General features: G+C 52.4%; 1 protein-coding gene across 13 annotated transcripts in view; it reads left to right on the top strand.

Moving 5' to 3' along the window:
- Positions 1-24,627, top strand: part of MBNL1 (muscleblind like splicing regulator 1) — a 51,346-nt gene that overhangs the window by 7,424 nt on the left and 19,295 nt on the right. For 12 of the 13 annotated variants that reach the window (XM_021393634.1, XM_021393636.1, XM_021393637.1 and 9 more), the window contains exons 2-3: positions 11,311-11,872; positions 23,137-23,307. In XM_021393634.1, coding sequence (XP_021249309.1) covers positions 11,699-11,872; positions 23,137-23,307 — 345 coding nt within the window. In that variant the 5' untranslated portion in view covers positions 11,311-11,698. Of the gene's footprint in view, positions 1-11,310; positions 11,873-19,162; positions 19,236-23,136; positions 23,308-24,627 lie in introns of those variants that run through there. The other variant, XM_021393638.1, reaches the window with a different exon arrangement.

Raw genomic sequence — 24,627 nt, 5'->3', positions numbered from 1 at the left:
CACGGAGCCGCGGGGGCGGTGCGGGCGCTGCGGAGCTCCGAGCGGCCTCGGGTGGGTGCGCGGCTGTCGGCACCGGGCACGTGGCGTGCTCGCCGCGCTGCTCCGCGCTTCGGGGCGTTCTGTGTCCGCTGGGGCAGACGGAGCCTTTTGGCTGTTCTTTTTTTCTTTTTTTTCTTCTGTGTGTGTCTTTGGGGGGGGGGGGGGGGATCCAAAGCATCATTCACTCCTTTTCAAAAGCCTTTGTTACTTATTTTTCTTTAGTCTTTTGGGGGGGGGTGAATTCGGAGCTCCGCTTTGCACCTGGCACTGCCCGCTGGCCAGCGAGCAGTGCCAGGTGCTGAAGGGTCGGTGTGACGGGAGAGGAAATCACGGGGATGGGTCTGCGTGAGGGAGCCCAGGGAAACGTGGGGCTGCTGCTTCGAGTGAGCGTTTGGCGAAATGCATGGCAGCAGTTGGGCACAGGTGGCAAATAGAGAAATAGAGCAAATTGAACTGTGAGAGCAGCTTTAACAAGGAACTGTGATGGGAGAGAGTGATGTAAAAATTAATAATGCATTAAGAAGCTGGACTACATATTGGGTACAACAGAAAAAAAGGGTCTCTGCCATCACACTGCATCCCAGGAGGCCAAGGAGGAAGTGCTTTGCATAACACTGCACTAATGGCGGTGTCAGGCTGTTACCCCCAGTGCTGTGGGGTCAGGGGGAACCCAGCCTGACAGAGCGGCGGCACTGGGTGCCCCGTGTCCCTGCGTGGGGTGCAAGGCCATGTGCTGCGAGATGATGCTGGGCTCCCTGCGTGCCAGGGCCGGGCTGGTGGGCCAGAGGGCTGCTTTGCTAGGCTTAACTTGGGCAAAAAGTGGTGGCAATTCATAGCATTATAACCAAATCTTCTCTAGACTTGAGAACATTTTGAAAACATACTACCTTGTGTTTTGTATGTATAGATTTATGGTAATTGTGACATCTACCTGGTTTACATGCCAACTAAAAATACAGGGCAGCGCATCCATTGTATCCTTGTTGAGGGAGGATGCACAGGCAACATGTTTTTTGATCTGATGTATCAGAGAGAAAGTCACAGGGCTTATTTATTGCATTATTTGCTTGAAGCCATCGTTGGATTAAGTGTGTTTTGAGGGGCAGGGTAGGGTCTGAGCCCAAGGGTGCTGGTTTGGAGTGAGGCAGTGGGATTGATGGACAAAGCTGTCTGGTGTGTGAGCGATTTGTAGCTCACCTGAGCCACGGAGCAGCGTGGAAGTTGTCCTGTAAGAGCTGCCATGGGCAGAGTCGTGTCCATATGCCACCCCATAGCGCTGGCATTTCCCTGCTGTGCAGCAGTGCTGTCATTTCCTTTGTTTTCCCAGCAGATCCCCATTTGAGTTTGCTCCCTGAGTAGCGCTGTGAGGTGCAGCCGGGCCGTGTGCTGGAGGGCCATGCACTCGGCATGGTGCCCTGGAAGCCTCCTGTAGGCACAGCGGGGCCCAGCCGTGTGCTGCCCTGCGCACACACCTCCTGGCAGGCGGCCGCGCTCCCCGCCCTCGCAGCAGCAAAGGGCATGGCTTTGGGTCCTGTGAGCCAACAGTGCCACAGATAGGATCTCTCTTAGGGAGCGCTAACAGATCACTTTAGTTAGTGGAAGCAGAGGATTCTAATGTTAAATTTCTCTGGTATACAATTATCTAACTGCTGAAGGAGTCATAACAGTTACTCAGAACAGGCTGCGTGCAAAGACTGCGGGTAAATGTGGCCAGAGGATGTTTCCTTCCCGTGTGGCGGCAGTCGGCGTGCGGTGCTGTGAGCGCGTATTGGCCGGGCCAAGGAGATACAGTGCTGAGCAGAAGGTGTGAGCGGGCGTGCAACGGGATGCAGGGCAGCCAGCCTCCTCCTCTGGCCCTGGGATTGCATGGGAAAGGCTTGGGGTTTGCTGCTGATGTTTGTCAGCCCGGGAATGCTGTTGGTTCGCTGTACTGTGGGAAGACCAAACAAGATAGGTGAAAATAAGTGTCTGCAAACTGAGCTGCTCCAGCCTAAGTTCAGAGTTTCATTTTCAGTTTTGGGAAAAGGTTAGCTTTGTTTTGCGTTGTTCCACCTCTCAAATTCTGGCACTCTGACACCTCATTAAGTCTAGGATACTGTTCATCATTTGCTGGTAATCCTCAGCAACAATTAAGGAGTTTATCTTCATTCTGCTTCCTATGGAGTGGCCAAGGGTTGAATTAGCTGACACCCTGGTGACAAATATCACACGCTGGCAAGCGTTTGAGGGCAGCGAGTGGTTTTGTTGTTTTCCTTTAAACCCTGCCCGATCTGGAGGGCTGTGCTGCTTGCCTGGTGTGCTGCCCCGGGAGCACTGCAGATGTGCTGCCCTGCGCTTCTGAAACAGGGAAGATGATACTGAGGTCAGTAATGCAATGCAACGCACTGCAGCCCATCTTGCAAGGGATTTGTAGAGGGCTGATAAACGTCTTGTTCTGTGCCCTCTGTACAGTGTCCAAGCTGTGCTGCTTTGCATCACAGCATCCTCTCTATTTTTGTTTCCCTCAAGGACTCTCTTTATTCTGCTTGCTCAGGTTTAATGCAGAGGTAGCAGCCATGCAGGGATGCCTGTGAGGAGGAGGACAAGCCCTGGCACCTCCTGGTGCAGTGCTGCATGCACAGCAGGGCCGGGGCAGGAAGTGCTCTGTGCTGCAGGTGGTGGTCCCCACTGCCCCTTGGGGAGCAGCGTCCTCAGATTTTTATTAATAATTATCTATTGTAAACTTAGTTTCCCAACTAATGCAGCAAAGTAAACAAGATTTCCTTCCCACTGGCCCGTAATTATTTACCAAAAGAAAAACATCTGAGTGCTCTTTTATTGCTACCTGCTCTGCAGTGAGTGTGCGCCGCTGTAATTCCCATCGATGTCAGCAAGAGCCTGAAGCACTTAGCAGGGCAGGAGAAGGGCACTTAGAACCACACCACAGCCGTGAGACCTGAGCAGCTCCTGAGGTAGCGCAGTGTGCTTGTGATGTGAAGCTGGGAGCATCGCAGCAGGGCTCGGTTGGGCTCCCAGCAGCTCCTGCTGCGCTCCATGCGGTTCGGCATGGGCCGGCTCCGGGTGAGCCCAGCCCCAGGGCAGAGCTGCCATCCCTTCAGGTACCATTGGTTCTTGCATGTCTGCGTGCTGTCAGCTGCTGTGTGCTGAAATTGTCCATGGTTTGAGTTATGTGTGCATGTTGCATTGTTACAAAAGAGTATCTTCATCCAAAATATCCTTAGTTATGTAGCACAGAAAACTCTTTTTAATGTACCATAAAGGCAAAGCGTCTGCTGTGGATCTCATCTGTTTCTTCTCACTAGGGTCTAAGCATCCACTAATGCAGCTTGAATTGCTCTTTGGTACCAATTAGAAGCAGGAGCAGCTTATAAGATAAAACCATACTGATGGCACTGGGATTCTGAGTGCACTCAGAGCGAATTTGCATTGGAATCTGCAGATTGCACAGAAAACGGGAAGCTGGGATGGGGTAACCCTGAGCTGTGTGTACTTTCCGCAGCCACAGACAGTCTAAAATCAGAATTTTATGTCATTTGACATTTGAAAAAGTGAGGTTTCACATAGCACTGGGTTGTCAGCCCAGCTGTATGTGCCTCGCCTGTCAGGTTCTGTCTGAGCTTACAGGTGGTATCTCAGTGTGCGCAGGGCATTTCTGCTGGAGGTACACCTCACTGCCTGCCTGGCTGGGGGCTTCTGTTGGAAGGGGGAATTTCTCACTTATGTACTTGTTATAAAACAAACTTTTTTCACTTACATACTTGTCATCAGTGTTACATTTAGAGTTGGTTTGTACAGAAAGGCTTGCTTGCAGTTGCACGGAAAAAATGGAGGAGCACACACTGCATTTCCCTTATCTCACTATGCCACATTTTGTGTATCTTGTAGTAAGATGTTTTGTTTCTACGGTTGTGGACTGGTTGTGTTTCAGAAGATTAATAGACTTAGCCACCCTGTTTGTTAAGCTCAGTGATGATAACACTGTCATAAGTCATGAGACAGTCATGGAGCATCAGGCAAAGCTCAACACGCCTGGGGCTGAACTTAGAGGAGGTATTTTTTGGAAGGAAAAGTGAGATGTTGGAAACATAACTAGCAGTCCCTGGCTTGGGTGGCCTCTTGAGAGTTCACGTTTGCCCGAGGAGCCCAGTGCTGCCCACAGGGCAGGCAGCCTCTAAGCAGCATGCCCGCGGCTGGGCGCAAGGCACGGCACTGCTGCCCACGTGCTGCACCGGGGGAGGGTGCGGGGCCGTGCCGGGGCTGGGCCGGGTGAGTAAGGGCTCAGGAAGCCAGGCCGTGTCTGGGCTCCAGGCCCAGCCTGCTTCCAGAGAAGTTAGCGGGAATTCACCCTGCTAAAAAAGGCAGCGCAGGCACAGCGCGCCAGCACGGCCACAGCGCGTGCACGGCCACGGGGTCCTGTGCTCGCGTCCTGGGGCTGCGTGGGCTGCTTGTGCCCGGTGGCACGGTGTCACTGCTGCCGCCCGGCCTCGCTGCGGAGGAGCACTCCTCTCTCAGCACCTGGCTGCTGCAAGGGAAGCGAGCTCGCTGTGTTCATGGGTCTGGGTGTACCCCAGGCCACAAGCCCCGTGGAGGTTTCAGGCTTTGGGAGCTCGATGGCCCAGGCAGATCTGTCAGGTTTTTCAAGCAGCTTGCCAGGCTGAAGTATTAGGCCGGGATTCACCGCAGAAAAAGAAAGAACAAACCCCCACCCCCAGACAGACCCTTATCTCCACGCACTGCTGAGGGCTGGTGCCCAGCTCACGCCCTCTGAGCCCGGCAGCCCCGGCCCTGCGGCTGCAGCGCAGCGTGCCAGCTGGTTTCCATGGCAGAGCTCCTGCCAGCCACGCAGGCTGATAAACACAGCGCAGCTTCCTTCACACAAATAAACCATAGTATTTTTTCTGTGACTCGCAGAAGCTAGGAAAAGAAGAAGAAAAAAAAAAGCTTCTTCCCATGTTTGGAAGCTTTATTAGTGCCTAGACAGTGTTCCTGACTGTGGTAATTTCCTTTGGTTTGAAGCGAAATCCTGTCTGTGAGGTTTTGTATGGGAGCTCTTCAGTGCCCAATACGTAGGCAGAACCTAAGCTGACTTTGGGATTCCTTTCCCAAGCAGTGACAGCAGAAGGCCGCGGGTGCAGCCAAAGCGGGGCCGCAGCCGTGTGCTTCTTTGTGTGCAGCGTTCTGCAGGGGCTCTGCTGCCTGGGCCTGTGCGGAGGAGGTCCCTGGGAAATCTCTGTCTGCCCACCAGTGCTTCGTGGAGCCCGGCAGTTATCTGCAAATGTGTTCCTTAAATTACGCTTTGCAAGTCTGCTTTTTGTGAAAGTGCACTCAGCTCCGTTCCTTCCTCCTATTAAATACAGCCAATGGTGGCAGCTCACCTACGGTGACTTGAACTTTTTTCACTCTTTTTTTGCATGAGTGACAGCATTATTGCTGTGGTTTTTTTGTGTTCTTGTTTTCTATGACTTGTTAAGCGTTGTCTTTTGTCATGATAAGTGTCAAAACTATTTTGTTTTCCTTCAAGCTGTGCAGAAGCCGTTTTCAGGTACCCTGTGTTGGTGTAAGGCTGCAGCTGCAGCACGCTGTGCAGAGCCACAGTGTTAGTGAGCTGCTGGTGTCGGTGGTGCCAGTGCAGGAATGTCATCCTTCAGGGTGTGCAAACATAATGGTAATTATAGCAAATTGATTTTAAAAAGGTCTTAAAGATGTTTCACTTCTTTCCCAGAATAAAGCATAGCCATGCGGTTCTCATTGTTTCTTCTTAATGCTGTTGACTAATGGGAGCTTCTGCCTGCTATCCAAAGGCATGGTTATTAGCTGATGTGAGGCTGTTGGCTGTTCAGAGGGAACCACGTCAGGGTGTGTGCCTCGAGCTCTGTCTGTAGGCATCTCTGTGAGGTCAAGGAGAGCTTCTCCACACCTGGCTCTGCTGTGTACCCACACTGCTCTGCTCTCGTGTTGCACATGTGTATGGGAACTGCTGAGTCATGGCCTGAACCACTGATGGAGCACCTGGAGGAAAGACTCAGTCAGCCCTGGGAGCACAGGTGAAGGCAATTCACTCGTGCGACCAGAAGCCTGGCTCCACCCCTCTTAGGCCTCATTTAAGGGCTGACTGGCCCTGAGGAAGGATCTCTTCCTGGAGATCCCTCCTTGGTGGAAGCTTTTCCCTGTGAACCCAGAATCTTCTGATACGGGTGAGTAATCTGCTTCCCTCCCCTTGTAGCACCTTGCTATCGTGCTAGTCCTTCCACCTCTTTTGTAAAGCATTTTCCATCATGTTGGTCTTTCCAATCATTACAACATGAGAGCTGCACGGGCACCTCAGGTGGGGGCAAGCCGTAGGAGTTGGATCTTTGTCATGGAATTGAGTTGGAAGGGACCTTTATGTATGCAATGCAAATATGTCATTTTAGATTCAGTGCATTTTCTGATGGATTGCACAAGTTTTTACTACACCAGAAGGATATGCCTGACATAAATCAAATGTAAGGTCGCAATGTGTTAAAAAATAGAAACTACTCTATTTTGGACGTGAGATCCCTTGGGAAAGAGAGCTGGTTGGCTTTCTGGGCCTGGCAGCAGACATGGGAGCAGCTCTTAGTGCTTTCTCGTGCTTTGGCAGAGGCATGCGATGGCCGCAGTGTCACCGCTGCTCCCCGCAGCTCAGCGTAAGTCGCCAGGCTGTTGAAGTCTGAGTGGGAGTCACTGCTGAAAGCAGAAGTACCCACAACACGTTCCTCACCACCTTCACCCACAGCCCCTGCCCGCCCATTGGGGCGCATCCCGCAGCTGTGGACACGGGGGCAGCAGGGCTGCACGCCTCCTGTTCTCCAGATGGAACTATCGCCGTTCCCTCAGCCGCTCCCCATAAGATTTGTGCTCCAGACTCTTCACAGTAGCATTAGCCTTCTCTGGATGTGCTTCAGAAGCCATCCCATCCAGTGCTGGGATGTGACACACTGGGCATTGGCTGCATCCAGCCCTGGAGGCAGCAGTGCTGTGTCAGGGGCACTGCTGGTTGCTGTAGCATCATCCTACATGGTGCTGCCAATCATGTTCTATGCATATGTGTGCCTCGTGTGAGTGTTTTATCTTTGCACACGCGTTAGCAGTCACCTGGCGATGGGGAAGTGTTTTTTGGTAATGTGTAATTATGCTTTTCGTCACAGTTCAGAGTACCTTTCTATTCTGAGTCTCAGTGTTTGTCACGTGGTCGTGTTCTTGAGAACACCCAAACTGCGGCACACCGGGCATCCTCACCGACAGCTGCGTGCGCAACCGGCAGCCGCCTCCAACCTGTCCCACTGCAACGAGCAGGAGGGTAACGAGTGTTCTGGGGGCGAGCAGGTGTAAGGTGGAGGGGAGAGAGGCACTCCTGTGTCCCTGTCTGTTGGCGGAGGTCGGTGTGGGGCTCGCGTGCCCATCCCTGCTCCCTGAATGCACTCAGCCTGTGCACGGCTGCAGTTGGTCAGATGGCGTGTCATAATGTGTAAGAGCCTGGTTTTAAGGAACATTTTGCCTTCTGGAAGTGCATAGGATTGTTGATCATTTTTGTTTTTGCAATAGAGCTTTTGGTTATTACGGTTTCTGGTTATTTGAATTTCTGTTATTAAAAGCTTTTCGGTATTTCAATTAGAAATAGTTTTTAGCATTTTAAGGTAGATCACTAGGTTATTGTTATTTTTCTTAATGTAAAGCTTGTTTTTAGACCTGCTTAGGAAATATCACGCTTACTGCATGGTTTAAATTCCCCCATAAATCCCAGGAAAATGCAGAACTTCCTATTTGTAACATACACTATGTGAACGCTATGGTGAAGGAATAATCATGTGGTTAAGGTTTTACCACCAGGAATGATACTTGCAATTTTAATGTTGGACATGTGAGTGCTTTGTAATACATAAATCAATAGTAATGGATTGAACGCGCGGCAGTCCTTCCTGCTGGGCTAGAGGCGGAGCCTGACCTTTTCCTATTTTCATTTGAGTACGCATCCATCCAATGCTTTTAGATAATGTGAATTATTACCAGTTTTGTAGAGGAGATTGATACATAACAACAGGATACCAAAAAAGAAGAACATTTTCAACAGAGTATTTGTTTATTTTGATATATTTTATTTAGAGTTGCTCCTTGAGGGAAAGGGAGGTTATGGACTTCGCAGTACAACTCTCTGACTGGAAAATGGCATTATTCTGAAGTAAGACAGGATTGGGTTATGGGATTTGTACACTGGTCCAGGAATGGCCCAGACTGCTGGTAGGATTCAGGTCGCAGTTTGATGTGGGACATGCATCTTGGAGAACTGACTTGAGAAAAATACCTTATTTCTGCACGAGGCAGTAATGGATGCACACTTGGGGGCACTTACTTCATGATGTTGCCTCTTCATTATTTATCCAGGCTTCCTGAAACGAAGCTGGATGCATTAAGTTCAGGTGTAACGCCACTTTTAGGTGGTTGTGCTAAAACTGTACTTGGGACAAAGGTGTCAGAGGAGAGGCTGCCTGGAAGCCCCTTGGGCTCTGGGGTCGTGCTGCCTTCCCAAGCTACTGCCAGAGCTAAACCTCCCAGAAAGCCTTTAAAACACTGCTCCCAACACTACAACCAGTAAAATATGCATCTTATGCGAAACATCTGGGTCATTGAAGTAATGTTGGCAGGTATGTCACCATCCTGGTGCGGGGCTTGCTGTGCAGTTTAGTGCTGGTGTGTCTGCAGTTGGCCAGGCTGTAAGGTGCTGCCGGGTGAGGGACTCCAAGATGCATCTGAAGTAGTGGCTGGGGGCTGGCAGGTCCCCTCACGCTGCAGCAGTAACGGGTGCACATGGAAGCTCCAGGGAGCAATCCTTTGGCTGTGCATGCTGCCCTGCCCGTACGGAGAGCAGTTCTGTGAATCTGGAGTGCGAGACACATGTCGCCTGTTCAGCAGCAGAGTCGTCTAGAGAGTATTTCTCTTTGACCAGTCCTTCGCTGTTAGGTGGCCAAGTTGTTAATTAGTTCATTGTTTCGGCTTAATTTGATGATGGTGCTATAATTATATCCCTCAGTTGTGCCGTGAAGTAATTGCTGCATCTTTTCCAAATTTTATGCTGAGATATGTTAGCGGTAAACTTTGCATTTGGCAGAGGTGTTTTGAAAATACTCTAAGGCGGTCCGTAATTTTTATATTTCTTTATTTAAAAGACAGCTATTTGGCAATTTCAAGCTTTGGGATTGTACTGACAGTGTAAATAGGTTATTGATTTTATTCCATTTCCTATCTCATTAGAGTCATTGTCATGAGGATGGATTTGTGTTGTGTAATTATCCGCTCTCGCTGACAGTTCCCATGTCATTGAGACTCCTTTTGCAGCTTCCACTTTCTGCGAGCATAAAAATAGCACGCTTCACTGCCGTGGTGTTATCGTTGCTCTTTTTGATCATCCGGCTTTCTACATCTTTCTATAAGAGACATGTGTGAATTGAGATAGAAAAGACAGGAACGTCCAGCAAACCCCTTACAGGAAGAGTAAAAACAATGGCTCCTGAGGAGCCACTTCCAGAGCCTTGCTTCTGTGTCAAGGACTGTAACGAGGAGGAAGAGCGTATCATTAACCTAGCTGCACAGCATGTCCATATAGGAGTAACGGGAAGTAATAAAAATTGGGCACCTTTAGGCAGAACTTAGACACCATAACCATGTGGTCCTTTTTGTGTTAGTTGCACTTTCTTGGGCATTTTCAGGTTACAATTTCATTGATTTTTTTTGAAGCTGTTTCTTAATAATGTTCATCGACCCAGCTCAGCAGACAACTGGATCATCTCCATTACCCTCTCAAGGAATGACTGCTCAGTATTACTTAATCTCCTCCTGCTTTTGCCTTTTCTGAGAATCGCCTTTTTATTTGCTTTCAATGTTTAAACTTTGTTTTCACCGCTTGTATTTATTTCTGTTTCCTTTGCATTCTCAACAGTCAGTGAATACAAAGTTATGCTTTGGCCAAACCAATGTTGCAGCAGTCCCAGGACAAATAGCAAAACATCTGGGGAAAAAAAAAAAAAGGCAGCTTCATGTGGCAGGTGTGGGTGAAGTACACCCGCAGGAAGGATGGCCTCTAGGTAACTGCAAAGGTGTGGGTCCGTTCTGCCCTGTGCTGCGCTCACAGGCAGGTGTGCCCTCGGGATTTGTTGCAGTGTTTCCCAGCCGAGTGCAGACATCTCCAAAGTGACATCTTGTGCGTGTGCTGGTTTCTCAGAGATGATGGTATCCTGTAGTATTTGAGGCTCACCAGTTGACTCCTTTGTTGGCTTGGAATATCACAGGAGAATTTCAGAGTGATAGGAGAATAGTTTATGCAAATCAAAAGTTGTAATTCTGCGCTGAGGGTTTCCTGCAGGTTGTTTAGTGGAGTACTGAGCACATGCCTCTGGCCCGGCGCGGTGTTTGCTGGCAGCCAGGAGAGCAAAGGGTGAAGCTCAGCGCTGCCTGTGCGGCTCCAGGTGTGTCCCAGCCCAGCGGGATTCCCTGCAGGCAGCGGCTGCTCCAGCTCCAAAGAGAACGCGTGCCGCAGATCTGGGGACGAAGCGTGCTGCTTCCTGAGCGTCACCGGGAGATTCACTCCTGTCGCAGAACAGCGCTTTCATCTGTTTTCGCTTCGTGATCTGTTGCCTTGTCTTCACGCGTATCTTTCTTTCCTCGTCGGGGTGACTGCTCTCGCTGTCAGGGTGAAATGAAACACCGCGTTTGGAAAGCGAGGCTTTGAACTCCCTTTGGCGCATAGAGGACGCGACACGCAGCGCTTCTCCCCCGGCTCGGGGTGTTGGGACAAATCAGTGCTCGGCGTGGATCGCGCAGCAGAGCGTCCCGCGGAGCTTCCGGTCGGAGCCGCTGTGCGGGGCGGCTGCGGGTCCTCGCGCTGCGCGGGTCGCCGTGCCCCGGGCTCCTCGCGGACTCCCTCTCCCGTAGGAGCGCACCATGCGGAGGGCGCTGCACCGCGGCGCTGGCGTGGGCCCGGCGGTATGGACGGGGGGTGGCCCGGCCTGAGGCCCCGGCGGGAGGGGGCGAAGACGGGGGCGCCTAAGGCGGGGGCGCCCGGCGCGTCCCGCGTTGCTGTGCCCGGTGCGGCGCCGGCGAGCGTCTGACAGGCGCGACCTTTCATAAGACGGCCCACGCCATTGGCTCGCCGCCCGGAGCGCCGCTGCAACGCCGCGCGCGATTGGCCGCGTCTCCGTCGCGCGGCGGGTCACGTGGTCCGGCGGGCACACTCACCGCTGTCCTCTCTTTCCGCAGGTCGGCCCTGAGGGCCCGCCCGACGCCGCGCCGCTTCGCCCCGCTCGTGCCGCCCGCGCCGGCACCCGGATTCGCCGCCACCTGTAGCCGAGAGACGCTGCCCGGGCCGCCTCCGGGTCCCAGTAAAAGTTTGCCGGGAAAGCCGCAGCCCTCCGGCAGAGCGCGGCCAGCCGCCCCCGCTCGCTCCGAGCCGCCCGTGCCCCCCAGCGGCCGCTCCGCACGGCCCCGGCCCCGCCATGGGGTGCTGAGCCCACCCAGCCCCCCCACCCCCGTGCGGTGACCGCTCTGCGCCCCCGGCCCCATGTGCCCCTAACGGCGCGGGAACCGCTTGGAGCCGCTCCGCCCGGCCCCGCTGCTGTGTTGGACGTTGACCCCGTAGGACCTAACGATGGCCGTCAGCGTCACGCCCATCCGCGACACCAAGTGGCTCACGCTGGAGGTGTGCCGGGAGTTCCAGAGAGGGACGTGCTCGCGGCCAGACACGGAATGTAAATTTGCACACCCGTCGAAAAGCTGCCAGGTGGAAAACGGACGTGTCATCGCCTGCTTCGATTCATTGAAAGTGAGTAACCATTACATTGTTTCCAAGGATGTGTGGTTAAGGAGAAGCGGTCATGGCGGAAGAGACCCTAGGGTCTCGAGGGAGCGCTGCCACCCTCCAGCACGCAGGGATCTGCTGCTGCTGTTGGCATTGAGGGCTGCTGTCGTTCTCTGGGCCGGGGGAAGGACGGACCAGCGCGGAACACAGGGCTGGGGTCAGCTGGCATGGCTGCAGCCAGGAGTCCTCTGGCCCCAGATTGCTCTGTGTGTAGATGGAGTAGAGGGCATTTCGTACAGAAACAGCTAAGTCACTGCAGGGACTCGCTGTTCTTAATAGCACAGATACGTAAGCAATATGGTGATTGGTTCCCACCATGGCTGCAGACGGGCTGGTGCTGTCCTCGACAGCGGGCTGCGCATCTTGGAGCAGCGCTTTCCCTGCACTTTCCTTGGATGCCCTGAATGCTGTGCATACGCTGGTGCTCAGGACACACAGTTAGCCTCTGTTTCCCACTAAGGCCCGGGTGTGGGGAGGGCTGATGCCCAGCGGTGCACGGTGCCTCTGGGTGCGGGGAGTTGACAGTGCAGTGCTGGGGCTGGGCTTGAACTGGGCTCCATGCATCTGGGGCTCCATTGGGCTGCAGCTGTGGCTTCGGCAGTAGGTGCTGAGCGTGTGGATTTGCAGCTCCTTCCCTTACTTTCTCATAACTTTAATAATCTTAGCACTTAAAGTGCCATTTGCAGGATGGGTATTTTAATTCAGCATAAACATAAAAATCAAATGTTGGGAAGCAGAAATGTCAGTGTCTTCCTGCAGTATAATTTTCTCCCCTTCAGCGCAAGCCCCAGGAGCTGTGGGCAGCTGCAGCTGCAGGGCCTGTGGTGGGCTTGTACAAAGCAGTGGATCTGAGCTTAAAACCTGCACTGGCTCAGGTGGGGAGACAAGGTGAACCTTCAGAATGTCCCCAGGTCCGAAATGCCCAGCCTCACCGTGCCAGCCTGCTCTGTGTATGGGAACTGAAATGTGTTCATGTTGTTTCTTTACCTGTAGAACAACAGTAATTGTAGCACACAGTGTCCTCACATTGTCACAGACGCCAGAATCCCGTGCCGGGTGCTGTTGTGCTTGGTGCGGCCCATGCGCCCAGCTGGGTGCTCTGCCCCTCGGCAAAGTTCCTCTGTGTCTGTGCCTTAATGAGGGAGATAATTATCATCTCTGTCAGGAGCTGCGAGCCCCGGATAATGGCTGTAGGTGATGTTACGGTGTTGTGTTGCTTCAGGGTGTTCTGCCTAGCAAGGCTGCTCTGTTGCCCACGTGAAGTCGATGTGGTTAATTGAGTTGTAAGCCAGGAAGGGTTCCCAGCCAGATATGTAAAAAATACACTGCTTTGCAGGCAGGCTTACTCGTGCTCATGGTAAAGGCGTGCTGCTGGCTTGGGGCTGGGCCGCAGTAATAGCTCTGTATTGTTTCATTCTTTTTATTTAGTTAAGTAGCTTGTCTAATGTGGGAGAGTGTCTTTATCAAAGAGAAAACAGAATATATCTCAGCACTGAACTCCCTGTCCAGTCCCAGCAGTTACTCCTTGTGTTTGTGTTCCAGATTTTTGCAGATTTCTGTGTGTGCTAAGCTAAACAAGCACTACTCACTGTGTTATGTGTTCTGCAGTATCACAAACATTAGATGTTTTGCAAAAACAACTCAGGAGAGTGTTTTGCCAAGTTTGTCTGGCTCTCTAAGCTCAGTGAGTAGATTACAGAAAAGAGGTTTTTCGTTTGGGACATTGTAACTTTTACTGCCTCAGTCATTCAGTGTGCATCGTAGGCGTCCAACCTTTCGGCTTGCTCTGGGCTGCACCGGGGAAGCGGAGTTGTCTCGGGCCACATATAAAATGTATAGTTTCTGGATGTGAGTAACAAAGCTTCTTGTATTTATTTATGTTTTTTAATAAAACAAAAAAAAGAGGGCAACAAAAACATAAAACTTGCACATGAGGTGGCAGCCCAGGCGAGGGGCGTGTGTGGGGGCTGCCAGCCCTTGGGGCAGCTTTGGGGTCACTTTAAGACAAAAAGGTTGAGGCTGAGCGTTCCGGTTGGGCGCTGGAGTGGCTGACTCAGCTCCAGCTCTGGCTCTGCATTGTTCAGATTCCATTGGATTTTCTTCCTAAATTTGGATGCCTCCAAGCCTGTTGAACTATCCACAACAAAAATACGCTCTTGAGGTCCAGAGTCAGGAAACTGGTTTGCAACGGAGATCCGATTTTAAGCATCGTATTACAACATTTTTCTTCATATTTTTCCTGGAAATATCTGCCCAAGTAGGATTCATTCCTGAAGTTCTGGTCACTTCCCCAGATGCCCCGAGAGCTGTGCTGAGGATGCCGTGCAGAGGGATGGCTGTGTGCCGCAGGGCCTGCCCGCGGCCGTGTGCCACCTCCCGTGCTGCTGCGCTGCCTGTCCTAGCCATGCGGTTCTGAAATTGTAAAATCACAGAGGAAGGCAGTGGGAAAAAGGGTGACCTGGATTCAGAGCGTGTTTGCTGTGGCTGCTGTGTTCAGCACTGCTGTCAGCAGGCGCTTCTCCGCTCCTGGTGGCCGTTCTGTGGGGTGCGAGCTGCCGCCATCCAAAGCACTTGGTTCTCACTCATCTGAGCCCCATTGGTGTAAGGACTTGGAAAACACTGCTGGACTCGGTGTAAATCATTCATCATTTCAGAGCTGGTGCGCGCTGTGGGCACGGCTGCTTTCAGATATGGTTCTGTTCTCCTAAGCCTTCTGCTTCTAGGGCTGCTGCTTCACATTCGTTGGATGTCCCAGTGAAACGTGAAAGCTTGGTCCTGCTCTTCCTGCAGCAGAGGACGAGTCTCAAACATTCGCATTCCTCTGCTCTTTTGAAATTGTAAGAGCAGTTCCAAGATGTCCTGTCATGGCAGCATGCAGCTCCCATTTGTGTCTGGCATGTTACTGCAGCGGCTGTTAGTGTTTGGTTGGGGGACGGCTCACATCTCAGAAGCAAAACTCCTGAACTCTGTAGCAGTGACATTTCACTTCTTGTAGAGAGGCGCTAGAGGTACCTAACAAGATTGTTATTACAGGTGACACGGTGACCGCCTTATTGCTGCCACCTCAGGGATGTTGTTAGTGATTGTTTACACCTCTCTCCTTTGGCACTGCTTCAAAAACAAGAGTACGTTCTTGACTTTTCTTTGCCTCTCGTATTAGAGTGCAGAAGTGTGCAGCGTGAGGACCCTCCTTATTTATGTAGAAAGAAAAGAAAATCACGGTAAATGTATTTCACCAGTGATGTGAGAATGGCGGATCCTTGACTCTATTTTGCCTTTCATTAAGGCAGGAAAAAGATGCAGACGCCTGGTTGGAGAGCATGGCAGCAGGGGCCTCAGTGCTCGTGTGTCTGCAGTGCTGCGCCCTGCGGGTACGGCACAGACAGCGTCCGGCAGTGTGCCCAGGTTTGGGGGCACAGAACTCACAGCGTAACCTTGGAAAAAAGTCTGAACGTATGAACCGTGTTCAGATTCCTCAGTCAGCTCTGCTTTGCTGTCCCGGCTGTAGCTGGATGGATTTGTCTCTTCTTCAGTGTGTGCATGCCTGTCAGCGGGACAGCTCCAGTGCAGGGGGCAAAGGGAGGTGGCAGGCTGCGTGGCACCGGCACTGCCACTCGGGTGCTGGCTGCACGTGGCGTGGCTGAGCGGGCTTCTGTCACGTATGGTGAGGAGCTCTGCTATGCGTGGCCAGAATAAGGAGGAAATTTCTGAAGCAGTTTGCAGGAAAAACCTAAGGAGGCCTAAAATCAGAGCACCTCATGTGAAAGGAACTCTGTTGTTTGTCCCGAGCCTGCAAATGAGCCATCAGAAAAGCTGAGGGAGCTGGGCTTGTTCAGCGTGGGGAGGAGAAGGCTGCAGGGAGACCTCATCGCTGCCTTCCAGTACTCGAAGGCAGCTGGCAAGCAGGAGGGGCCTGGCTTTTTACATGGTCTGATAGTGACAGGACACGGGGAATGGCTTTACACTACAGGAGGGGAGGCTAGGTTAGATGTTAGGAAGAAATGTTTTACTCGGAGGGCGGTGAGGCGCTGGCACAGCTGCCCAGAGAGCTGTGGGTGCCCCATCCCTGGAGGCATTGAGGGCCAGGTTGGATGGGGCCTTGGGTGCTGATCTAGTGGTTGGCAGCCTGCCCATGGCAGGGCTTGGAACTAGATGACCTTTGAGGTCCCCTCCAGCCTAAGCCATCCTGTGATCAGCAGCAGCCTGCCAGGCCTCTGTCCTTTGAGGCTGTCCCCAAGTCAGAGTTTCTCGGTTCTCTCGAATACAGAAGCCCTGTTGTCAGGGCTCACTCCTATGTTTGCTGGAAGCAACAAATGAATTGCATCCAGGACCGAAGGATCACATCTGGTTTCTGACTTTGGAGCCGTTGCAGTGTATTTGCCAGGACTGCATGGTGCTGTGATCCCAGCTGCGTGCCGCCGGGAAGCAGCATCCTGCGCAGTTCCTGGAAATCCAGCTCGTGTTGGGCAGGGCCGCGCGGGGCAGAACCGAGCGCCTGAGCCTTCCTTGTGACGGTGCTGGATGGGAAGGGAAAAGCGGCTTTGCAGAACAGGTGCACCTGGGTGAGTGCTCAGGTGTTCTGAAGTGGTTACGGGCGCAGCCCGGGGCCTCCAGGCTCTGGAGTGAGCTTAGCTCTTCTCTGCATTGAAGGCAAATGTGTCTGCCCCTTCCTGCTGGCATTATTAGAGTAATATCAGTGCAGGCTTGAGCAATGGCTTAAAATATAGCCAGAAAAAGTGTGAGCAGGCATTTAAACATTCTCTTCTCCGCAGGAGGGTGTTTGCGAGGTGCAGTTTGTGTTCAGAGCACCCCTGGGGCTGGCTGTGCTCCTGTGCCGGCAGAGCAGTGAGCGCTCGGATGGGTTTTGCCCTCCCCCATGGAAGCGCACACGGTGTGCAGCAGCGCTCGTGCCGAGGGGATGTGCATTTGCACAGAGGCTTACTGGGCTTGTGAGAAAGGATATACTTTTTTTAAAACTTTTTTCTTTAAATCAATAGTTTGCTAAGTAAATCGAATGACAGAAGAACAAGTGTTGTCATGTAAATTGGAAGTAAGGCCAGTTGTATAAATAAGCTGTGTGATTTAAATTTAAATAAGCTGCGTCCTTCCTTTTTAATGTAATTCTTGAAATGAGTAGCTTTTTTTCTTCGTTCTTTTTTCAGTATATTAGAAATTCAGCTAACTTTCTTAGGTCTATTTTTGTTTGCTTTATACATTTTTGCAAGGAGCTCCATAAGGAGTTTTTGTTTGGATTTTTTTTTAATTAAAAGGTGGGAGAATGCTGACATTGAGGTGCTGGCACCTTCATGCAGATGCTGTCTCCTCAGCCGGCGTGTTGGCTGTGCCCGTCAGCCCGTTTCACCCCGTGCCCAGCCTGCAAGCTGAGCAGCTCCAGCTGCACCGCAGCGCTGCATTCCGCACACCTGGGATGGAGTGGGGCCCTGAGGGCCGGGAGGAGCCTGGTGCTGCCACGTGCCTGCAGGGCACTGGGGGAATGGCTGGGCATGGTGAGCGGCAGAGGTGCAGAGCAGCAGCGCGTGCTTCAGGGGCTGGTGGGTGCGAATGGCAGAGGCAGGGCGCTGGCTGTCAGAGCCTGGCTGGAGGCAGTGTGGCTGGTGGCAGGTGTGGGTCTGGCTGTGCCTCCAGGTGTGTGGGGAGGGGATGGTGCTGCTGCGAGTTCTGAGAGCCGGCGTGGAGGAAAGTGCCCGTAATTCCTCCTGCGGGACTCAGCATTTGCCTGGGTGAAGGAGGCACTGGGAATGGGGAAGCTGAGTTGTTTCCTCTCTTATTGACCTCTGTGAAATACTTCAAAGGTGAGTTCGGGCTGTCAAAGAGCAAATGCCTGAGGACCTGCTCAGCTTGACCACGCAGCTGTGCATTCACCTCTGTGGCCTCAGCAGTGCCTACTCATGCTGATCCTGGGACACACCTGCTGCTGAAGTGAGCTGATATGCTGTGCTTCCTCCTGCACGCTGCTTTGTGTTCCATTAGCTTGGCTGGCTCCTGCACAGGATGTGTTAATGTCCCACCAGCTCTGTGGCTCACGCTTCAAGTGAGGGCAGCTCCGGGTTTCAGATACAGGCATGGTTCTTTCTCTGCAGGAAGCATCACTGAAAGGCTGTATGCTCTTTCTCGATGTACAAGGGAGGTAAGGGGGCTGTTGAAATGCCCCAGTTATGAGCTCAGGCTGTGCCAATGGTGCTGCTCCTGGTGCCCAGCAGTAGTTGGCAAAGCGTGGTACGTGCAGTGGTGCTTGCAGCACCCCGTCACCCTGCAGCCATTGCTCAGAGGGAGCCCTGGGAGCTGCTGGCATTCCATAGGAACCCTGTGCCCTCCGCCAGCCCTTGCCCATCGTTCCAGGTTTGGTGCCGCCCCAGTGCCTCCCGGGAAGGCCCTGCTCTGCCTGCCAGTGCCGGTGTCAAAGTAAACAGTCGGAGGGAGTTCTGGCTGCAGAGTGCTGTTCTGGCAGATCTTGGGACAATTTGACTTTAGAAAAATAAATCCTGCCGGCTGTGTTTGCCACTGATTCGTACCCAGTGACCTCCATTCAGCAGCTCGAGCGGAACAGCAAGGACAGCTCCATGCTTGCATCCTTACTCCATCAAAGCCCCTTCCAGCTGCTGAGCAACGCTTTCTGCTGTTTGTGTCTCCGTCCTGTGCATGCATTTCCCAAGCGTTTTTGAGCTCTTGGTGCACATGTTCCCTGCTGTGGGCTCGGGCAGCACTCAGTGTTTGCAGGCTGCACCAGGTGCTCGGGGCCGGGCCCATCTGCACACGCAGCAGCTCCCTGTGGGCACTGCCTCTGGATCGCAGGGCTGTTTCTGTGCTCGGAAAGTTGTACTGTGCCATAGCGCTCCCCTGCTGCTCCAAGTAGCCCTGCTATGTCTGCCTTCATTCTCCACCTCCCTTCTCGTTTGCTTAAACTCTTTCTTTTCATAAAGACTTCTGACTCCCCTTTTGCTCGTGTTATCGAATGTACCAAGGTTACTGGTTCTCTGCTTGCCCCCGAAATCCAAACTACACAGAGATGTTCGCTGCAGTAGGTTTTAAATTATGAAACGGTTAAGTCCTTTCACTTCCCACTGTATGACCATTTGGTCATTATGTCCTTTTCTTCCCTTGTTTGCCTATGCCATAAGAAACGATTAACCTATCTTGTCTTCATGTTGGCTTGCTGTGGTTGCTTTCCCTCTCAATCTATTATTATTTAAACTTGCCCTTCCTTCCTGCTGTGCGTGCGTGCCCCTGCAGGCTATGCAGTCAAATACTGAACTGTTTTTCTGGCATTGTCCCTTTACCAACATCTGATGCTGCTGTCCCTTCACTGGTGAGTGCTGCATTGTGGTAGCAGTGCTGTCACTGCAGAATATCATTACTGGGGCAATCTGATCCTCGTTTCAACTTTCCCCTCGCTTCTGAAGCTTCTGCAAAATGCCATTACAGCATGGGAAGCGCATAGCTCAAGAGCCTCCAGCGCTGCTCCGTACGGCAGCAGGATGCTGGAGCGGGTGCTGCAGGGCTGTGGCTGCAGGGCACTTGGAAGGGTGTGCTCTGCGGGCAAGGGTACAGCTTGGCTTTCCTTTACAGAACCTTTTTCTAGAAGTTAAGAATCATAAATCTGGTAGATAGCAGTAGAGCCCAGCTGGTCGAGAATAACATGGAATGTAAAGCAATTGCTCACAGACAATTGCAAGATCTGGTGATCTGCAGCGGGCAGGCCTGGCTGGGCATGGGCAGGAGCTCCTGCTCTTTTTTTTTTTTCCTTTTGACTGCACTGTAGTACTGTAAAAAGTATTAATTGCAGTTTCAATTTTTGCCTGCTAAATTCTGTAAGATAACAAATTATAGGGTAAAGAACACATTCCCAGTTAAGTTCCATAGTTACTGTGGTGATGAAGATGACCATAAAGCAAAGCACTCCTCTGTGCCTGCTGTCCAGATCATGGCTTTGCCAGCAGAGCTGCGCTCCTGCTTGTTTGTATTGGGATGCTGCGGGAGCTGCCCCTACCCGACACCCCAGCCAGCAGCCCTGGGCCCTTCCAACGTGCCTGGGCACTGCTTTGCCCCACATCCCAGGCAGTGGCATGGCCCCTGCTGGTGCTTTACAGCATCTCGGTGGCCTCACTGTAAGCAGCTCTGCTCATGTTCTGCATCCCAAACGTACGGCATGCTGCACCTATCTTTGGGTTTTGAATTAGTCCCTTTGCTCTACAGTGCACTGCAGTTCTGTGCCTTGAGAAATGAGCACGCATTTTGGCAGTCATGGCGAGGTATAACGTGTGGTAGCTCCAGGTACTGTTTTATTGCTGAGAATTCAATGGCTTCTGCTCAGTTTCCTGCATTATTTCTGCATGTTAAAAATGCTTTTACATGTTTAACTCCTTGAGTGCTCTTTGCACTTAGCAGCATGACTTCTAACCGCTGTTTTTCCCCCGCTGCAGAGAGCAGCAAAGCTGGGTACTGCTTGGAGGGCTGGGGCAGCGTGGGGCTGGGAGGGGACGTCCATAGGAACTTCAGCAGGGCGACCCAACCTGACCTGTGGCAGAGCTGTGCTGCAGCAGGCAGTGGCCTCAGCATCTTGCGGTGCTGGGAAATGAGAATATGGGCAGTTGCATGCTGTTACCTGAAGGATTGCCCTCAGGTGGCTGTGGGCACTGTCTGGAGGGTGTGGAGCTGCAGGTGGTGCAGCACGGCGTGCTGGGATGAGGTTCAGTGCTTGAAGAGGGCTCTTGGTCGATAGTGTAGTTAATGAAGTGCTGTGAAAGTACTTTATATATTTGCAAAGGATGATTTGGTTGGGCAGTGAGTATATGGGGCTGCTTTCGGATGCTCCCATGCAGAGGGAAGCGCAGTGCTTTGCAGCTACAGCCCAGCAGTGCTGCTCGCAGTGCAGGTGCTGCAGAGCCGTGCACTGGGTCCTGCTGTACACTGCCTCTGTCTGCTCCTGAATCACGAAAGCAAGGTTTTATTTTCATATAATAGCAATTCAGTTTTAAATATAGTGTTCATAATGGCAAGTGCCAGTGTGTTTACCCACGGTAGGGACACCAATTACCGCTCCGCCTGCCCTCTGCTTCCGGCAGATAGCGCAGCCACACACAGCACCCGCGCTCTGCTGTGCACACACAAATGCAGGCAGTTGCATCTCTTTTTTTTTCAGGCTTACAAGTGCATGCAGCCAACTTCAAAGTGGAGAAGGAAAGCGGTGGAGGCCCAAGGGGAGGCAGGAGGCCGTCCTACTGGGGCTGCAGGAGAGCAGCCCCACATGCAGCAGCAGGCTCATGGCCTGTGGGGGCTGTGCTCCCTCCTTCCAGGGCAGAGAGCAGTTCTTAGCTTTCTTGACTGTTTAAGAAGTGTATGATGCTACCCGTTGTGCCAGCTCTCTTATGGTGGTCCCTTTCCAAGTTCGGGTTAGGTAACGCGGAACTGTTTCCAGGCTCTGCGGAGCAGAGACTGCATTGTTGGGTACAGAGTGTGCCAACCTGCCTGCATTCAGTCCTGTGGCACCAGGAGGTTGGGAGCCTGGATGTTGCACTCAGTGTTAATGCTGCTGCAGTGCAGCCGTTGGGCAGCTTCAGCAGAACCCAGAAGACCTGCAGCTGGCAGCCGATGGGAGAGGGGAACTGATCAGGAGGGAGAGCGACTTGTTAGCACACTGTGCCGAGCCATGCTCCGTGCCCGCAGCTGGGTGCAGTGCGTGGGTATGGAGTGCTAAATAACTGTAAATCCGCGACACCTTGCATCTGCTTCCCTCCATCCAGACACAAAGCTGTCCCTTTTACTCTCAGAATGTCAGGCGTCACATTCCTGAGTGAGGACCCGGGGGGGGGGAATCGCGGGGACTGCTGCAGCCGTGCTCAGCGTGCAGCTCCCGAGGCACTGCCCAGGAGTGTCCAGCACCAGACCCGGCCAATACCGCTGGGAAATGGGGCTGTTCCTGCCTGTCCTGTGCCCAGATGATGGGGCCAGCACCCCGATGGGATGGCTGTGTGGCACAGGGGGCAGAGCAGCGCTGTCCTCCCCTGGGGGGAGCTGGGAGCTGGGGGCTGGGCTGGGGGGAACCCGCAGTGTCTCAGTGTCCATCCTTGCTTGCTGCTGTTGAGCTCCGTTTCAGGGTGGATTGAATGTGAGGAGGTGAGTGGTTTAATTACACCACGATAGTGACTGCCAGGTGTCAATCAGCACTCACATAGGCCCTGTTTTGGGAAGGGGAGGTGTGACATTTGGCACTGTGCTGTGCCGACCCAAATCTACCTTCCCAGAAACACAGTGTGTTCTTGCTGCTGGGAGCTGGTGTCAGGGCTGCTGCCCTGTGCATCAGATGCATCTTCTGCGCAGGGCTCAGGTAGAGCCAGCGGGAAAGCCAAGAGGACGTGTTGTAGGAGCCTGGGGCTGTGGGCAGCGCTGAGCTGGGTGCCCGGGCTGCAGGGCAGAGAGCAGCGCAGGCTGCTGGCAGCTGCTGCAACAAGAGCACAGTCAGTGTTCTGAGCCGAATTGCAGGATAAGGTCAAACTGCATTGAATTGATTTGTTTCTGGATAAAAATGTTTTTTTTTACTGAACGTAAGGCTGTCTTTTGCCTTGTCACTGTTCTTGCTTGGATTTGTTTCAAAGAGGAATGAGTAAAGGAAAAGAACTGTAATTTGAAGGATCTGTTTTTCCAGAAGAGGATTCAATTATTTTCTCCTTTTTAACTTTTTTTTGTTATTGCATTATCTCCTCATCGGTGAAAGCTGGGGCTGCGCTGTCACCCTGCAAGCAGTGCATGAAACGCGTCCGCGCTGTGGGTCCAGGTGACCCTGCTGTCCCAGCTCTGTGAGATGGCTGTGGTGGTCTCAGTGCCACCCGGTGACCCCAGTGCTGCACAGTGGCCCAGTGCTGCTCAGTGCAGGGCCAGCACCGGGTGAGCCTCTTCCAGCCTCGCTATGCGCTGCTGTCATGGGGAAAAATGTGTCCCTGTAAGAGATGTGTATGCTTTACTTTACAGCCATTGGTGTTTGCCTGGTTTCAAACATCAGTAGCATTTTATTGGGGTTGCACTGCAGTAATGCATGGTTTAGAAAGGCAAAGCAGGCAGCTGGTAGCAGAGCTGTGAGGTCGCTCCTGTCCACACCTGGCCACCCCCAGAAGGAGCTGGGGCTGCAGGGCTGGATGGGTTGGGGTGACGGTGGCTCCCCGGGAGATGTGTCTCTGCCCGCCTAAGCCTCTTGTGTTCCTTCTCTTCCTCAGGGGCGATGTTCGAGGGAGAACTGCAAGTACCTTCACCCACCGCCGCACTTAAAAACACAGCTGGAGATCAATGGCCGCAATAACCTGATCCAGCAGAAGAACATGGCCATGCTGGCCCAGCAGATGCAGCTTGCCAATGCCATGATGCCCGGAGCCCCGCTGCAACCCGTGGTATGTGCTCGGGGCAGTGAGTGCTGGAGCGAGGGGGCTGTAGGAGCCCTCAGACATCAGGAGCCACTGGGGAAATCCAGTGCTGGTCTGCATGTGTTTGTGCTGCTCAATTCCTTTTTGCCTGAGACTACGTTGTTTCACTTGTTAATTTAATTCTCTTTTTTATAACATATTTTCTAATTTTAAGAGTGCGAGCGATGTGTGTGTGATTTTAGTAAGCAGCCATTTCCTTTGCAATTTCATATGCTGTAGGATACGTTGGGGGAGATGCTTGCTGGCTGTATTCCCGCCTTTCGGGGGAGCCCTCCAGGTGCTGGGCTCAGGTTTCACTGTGTGCTGAGGGGCAGAGCTCGGAGCGTGGGTTGTGCATGGAGCTCAGCCTGCGGCCATGGGGCTGGCAGCAGGGGGACAGACTCAGAGAATGGCCCTCCTGCGAAGCGCTCGGTGGCCTGTTCGGTTTTTTTTAATACAACTGCTATTCTCCCATAGAGCTTTATGCCTCGCCTATTTCAAGAAAAAGTGTATGTGGGTGAGAAAATCAGAAAATGCTGTGGAGGGATCTTCACAGTAAATTGCCTTTGGTAGCAGTTACCACAGCGTGGGAAGACAGGGCGTTCTCTGTGCTCTTTTGAGCATCCTTCAACACAACTGCACGCAGCACCAAAGTGAGGGAGCGAGCTGAGGCCGTGCCGCCGTGCGAGTACCGGCGCAGCCATGCCGTGCTGCTGTGTGGGCACTGACTCCAGAGCTGCCTCCCCATAAGTTTTCAGCTACAAAGCATGCCACAGTTTTGTTTTTCTTTCCTGACTGGAGTGCGGTGATGTCGCGCTGGTGCCAGCACATTATTACTGGGGGCTCTGAAGAAGCTAAACGGTCAAAATGCAGCGGACGGTGAAAACCATTGCTTAAAATATTCTTCTCTCTCAACCTGCTAATAGGTTCATTACTGCATAGACGATAACTCAGTAATGCAAAGTACGGTTAATTAGTAGCAAATTTAATATTATTTTATTTCTTTCTTTCTCATTCACATGGATGAAAAAGCAGATACGTCAAAGAAAGCCCTCTCGTTTATGCAAATATCAGGCTTTTTTTCTCCATTAACCTTTGCATATGTTTTTGTGCAGTGTTTCAGACAGACTTGCTCCTTGCTTGCAAACAATTGGGTCATTTCCTCAGGAACTCAAAGCCATGTGGTGCTCTGTGCTGGCTGGCCTACATAGATAGGAAACAGAGAAAAAAAGTTGCATTAACTCCATTGTTGTTTTTCCTTCTAAAAATTACTTTGGAAGAAAAATGGAAACGCCTTGAGCAACTGCT

This window comes from Numida meleagris, chromosome 4 (genome assembly GCF_002078875.1).
Source record: "Numida meleagris isolate 19003 breed g44 Domestic line chromosome 4, NumMel1.0, whole genome shotgun sequence".
In the NCBI taxonomy this organism is placed as follows: domain Eukaryota; kingdom Metazoa; phylum Chordata; class Aves; order Galliformes; family Numididae; genus Numida; species Numida meleagris.
The sequence above is the reverse complement of the archived record's forward strand: the minus strand, read 5'-3'. Positions and strand labels throughout refer to the sequence as shown.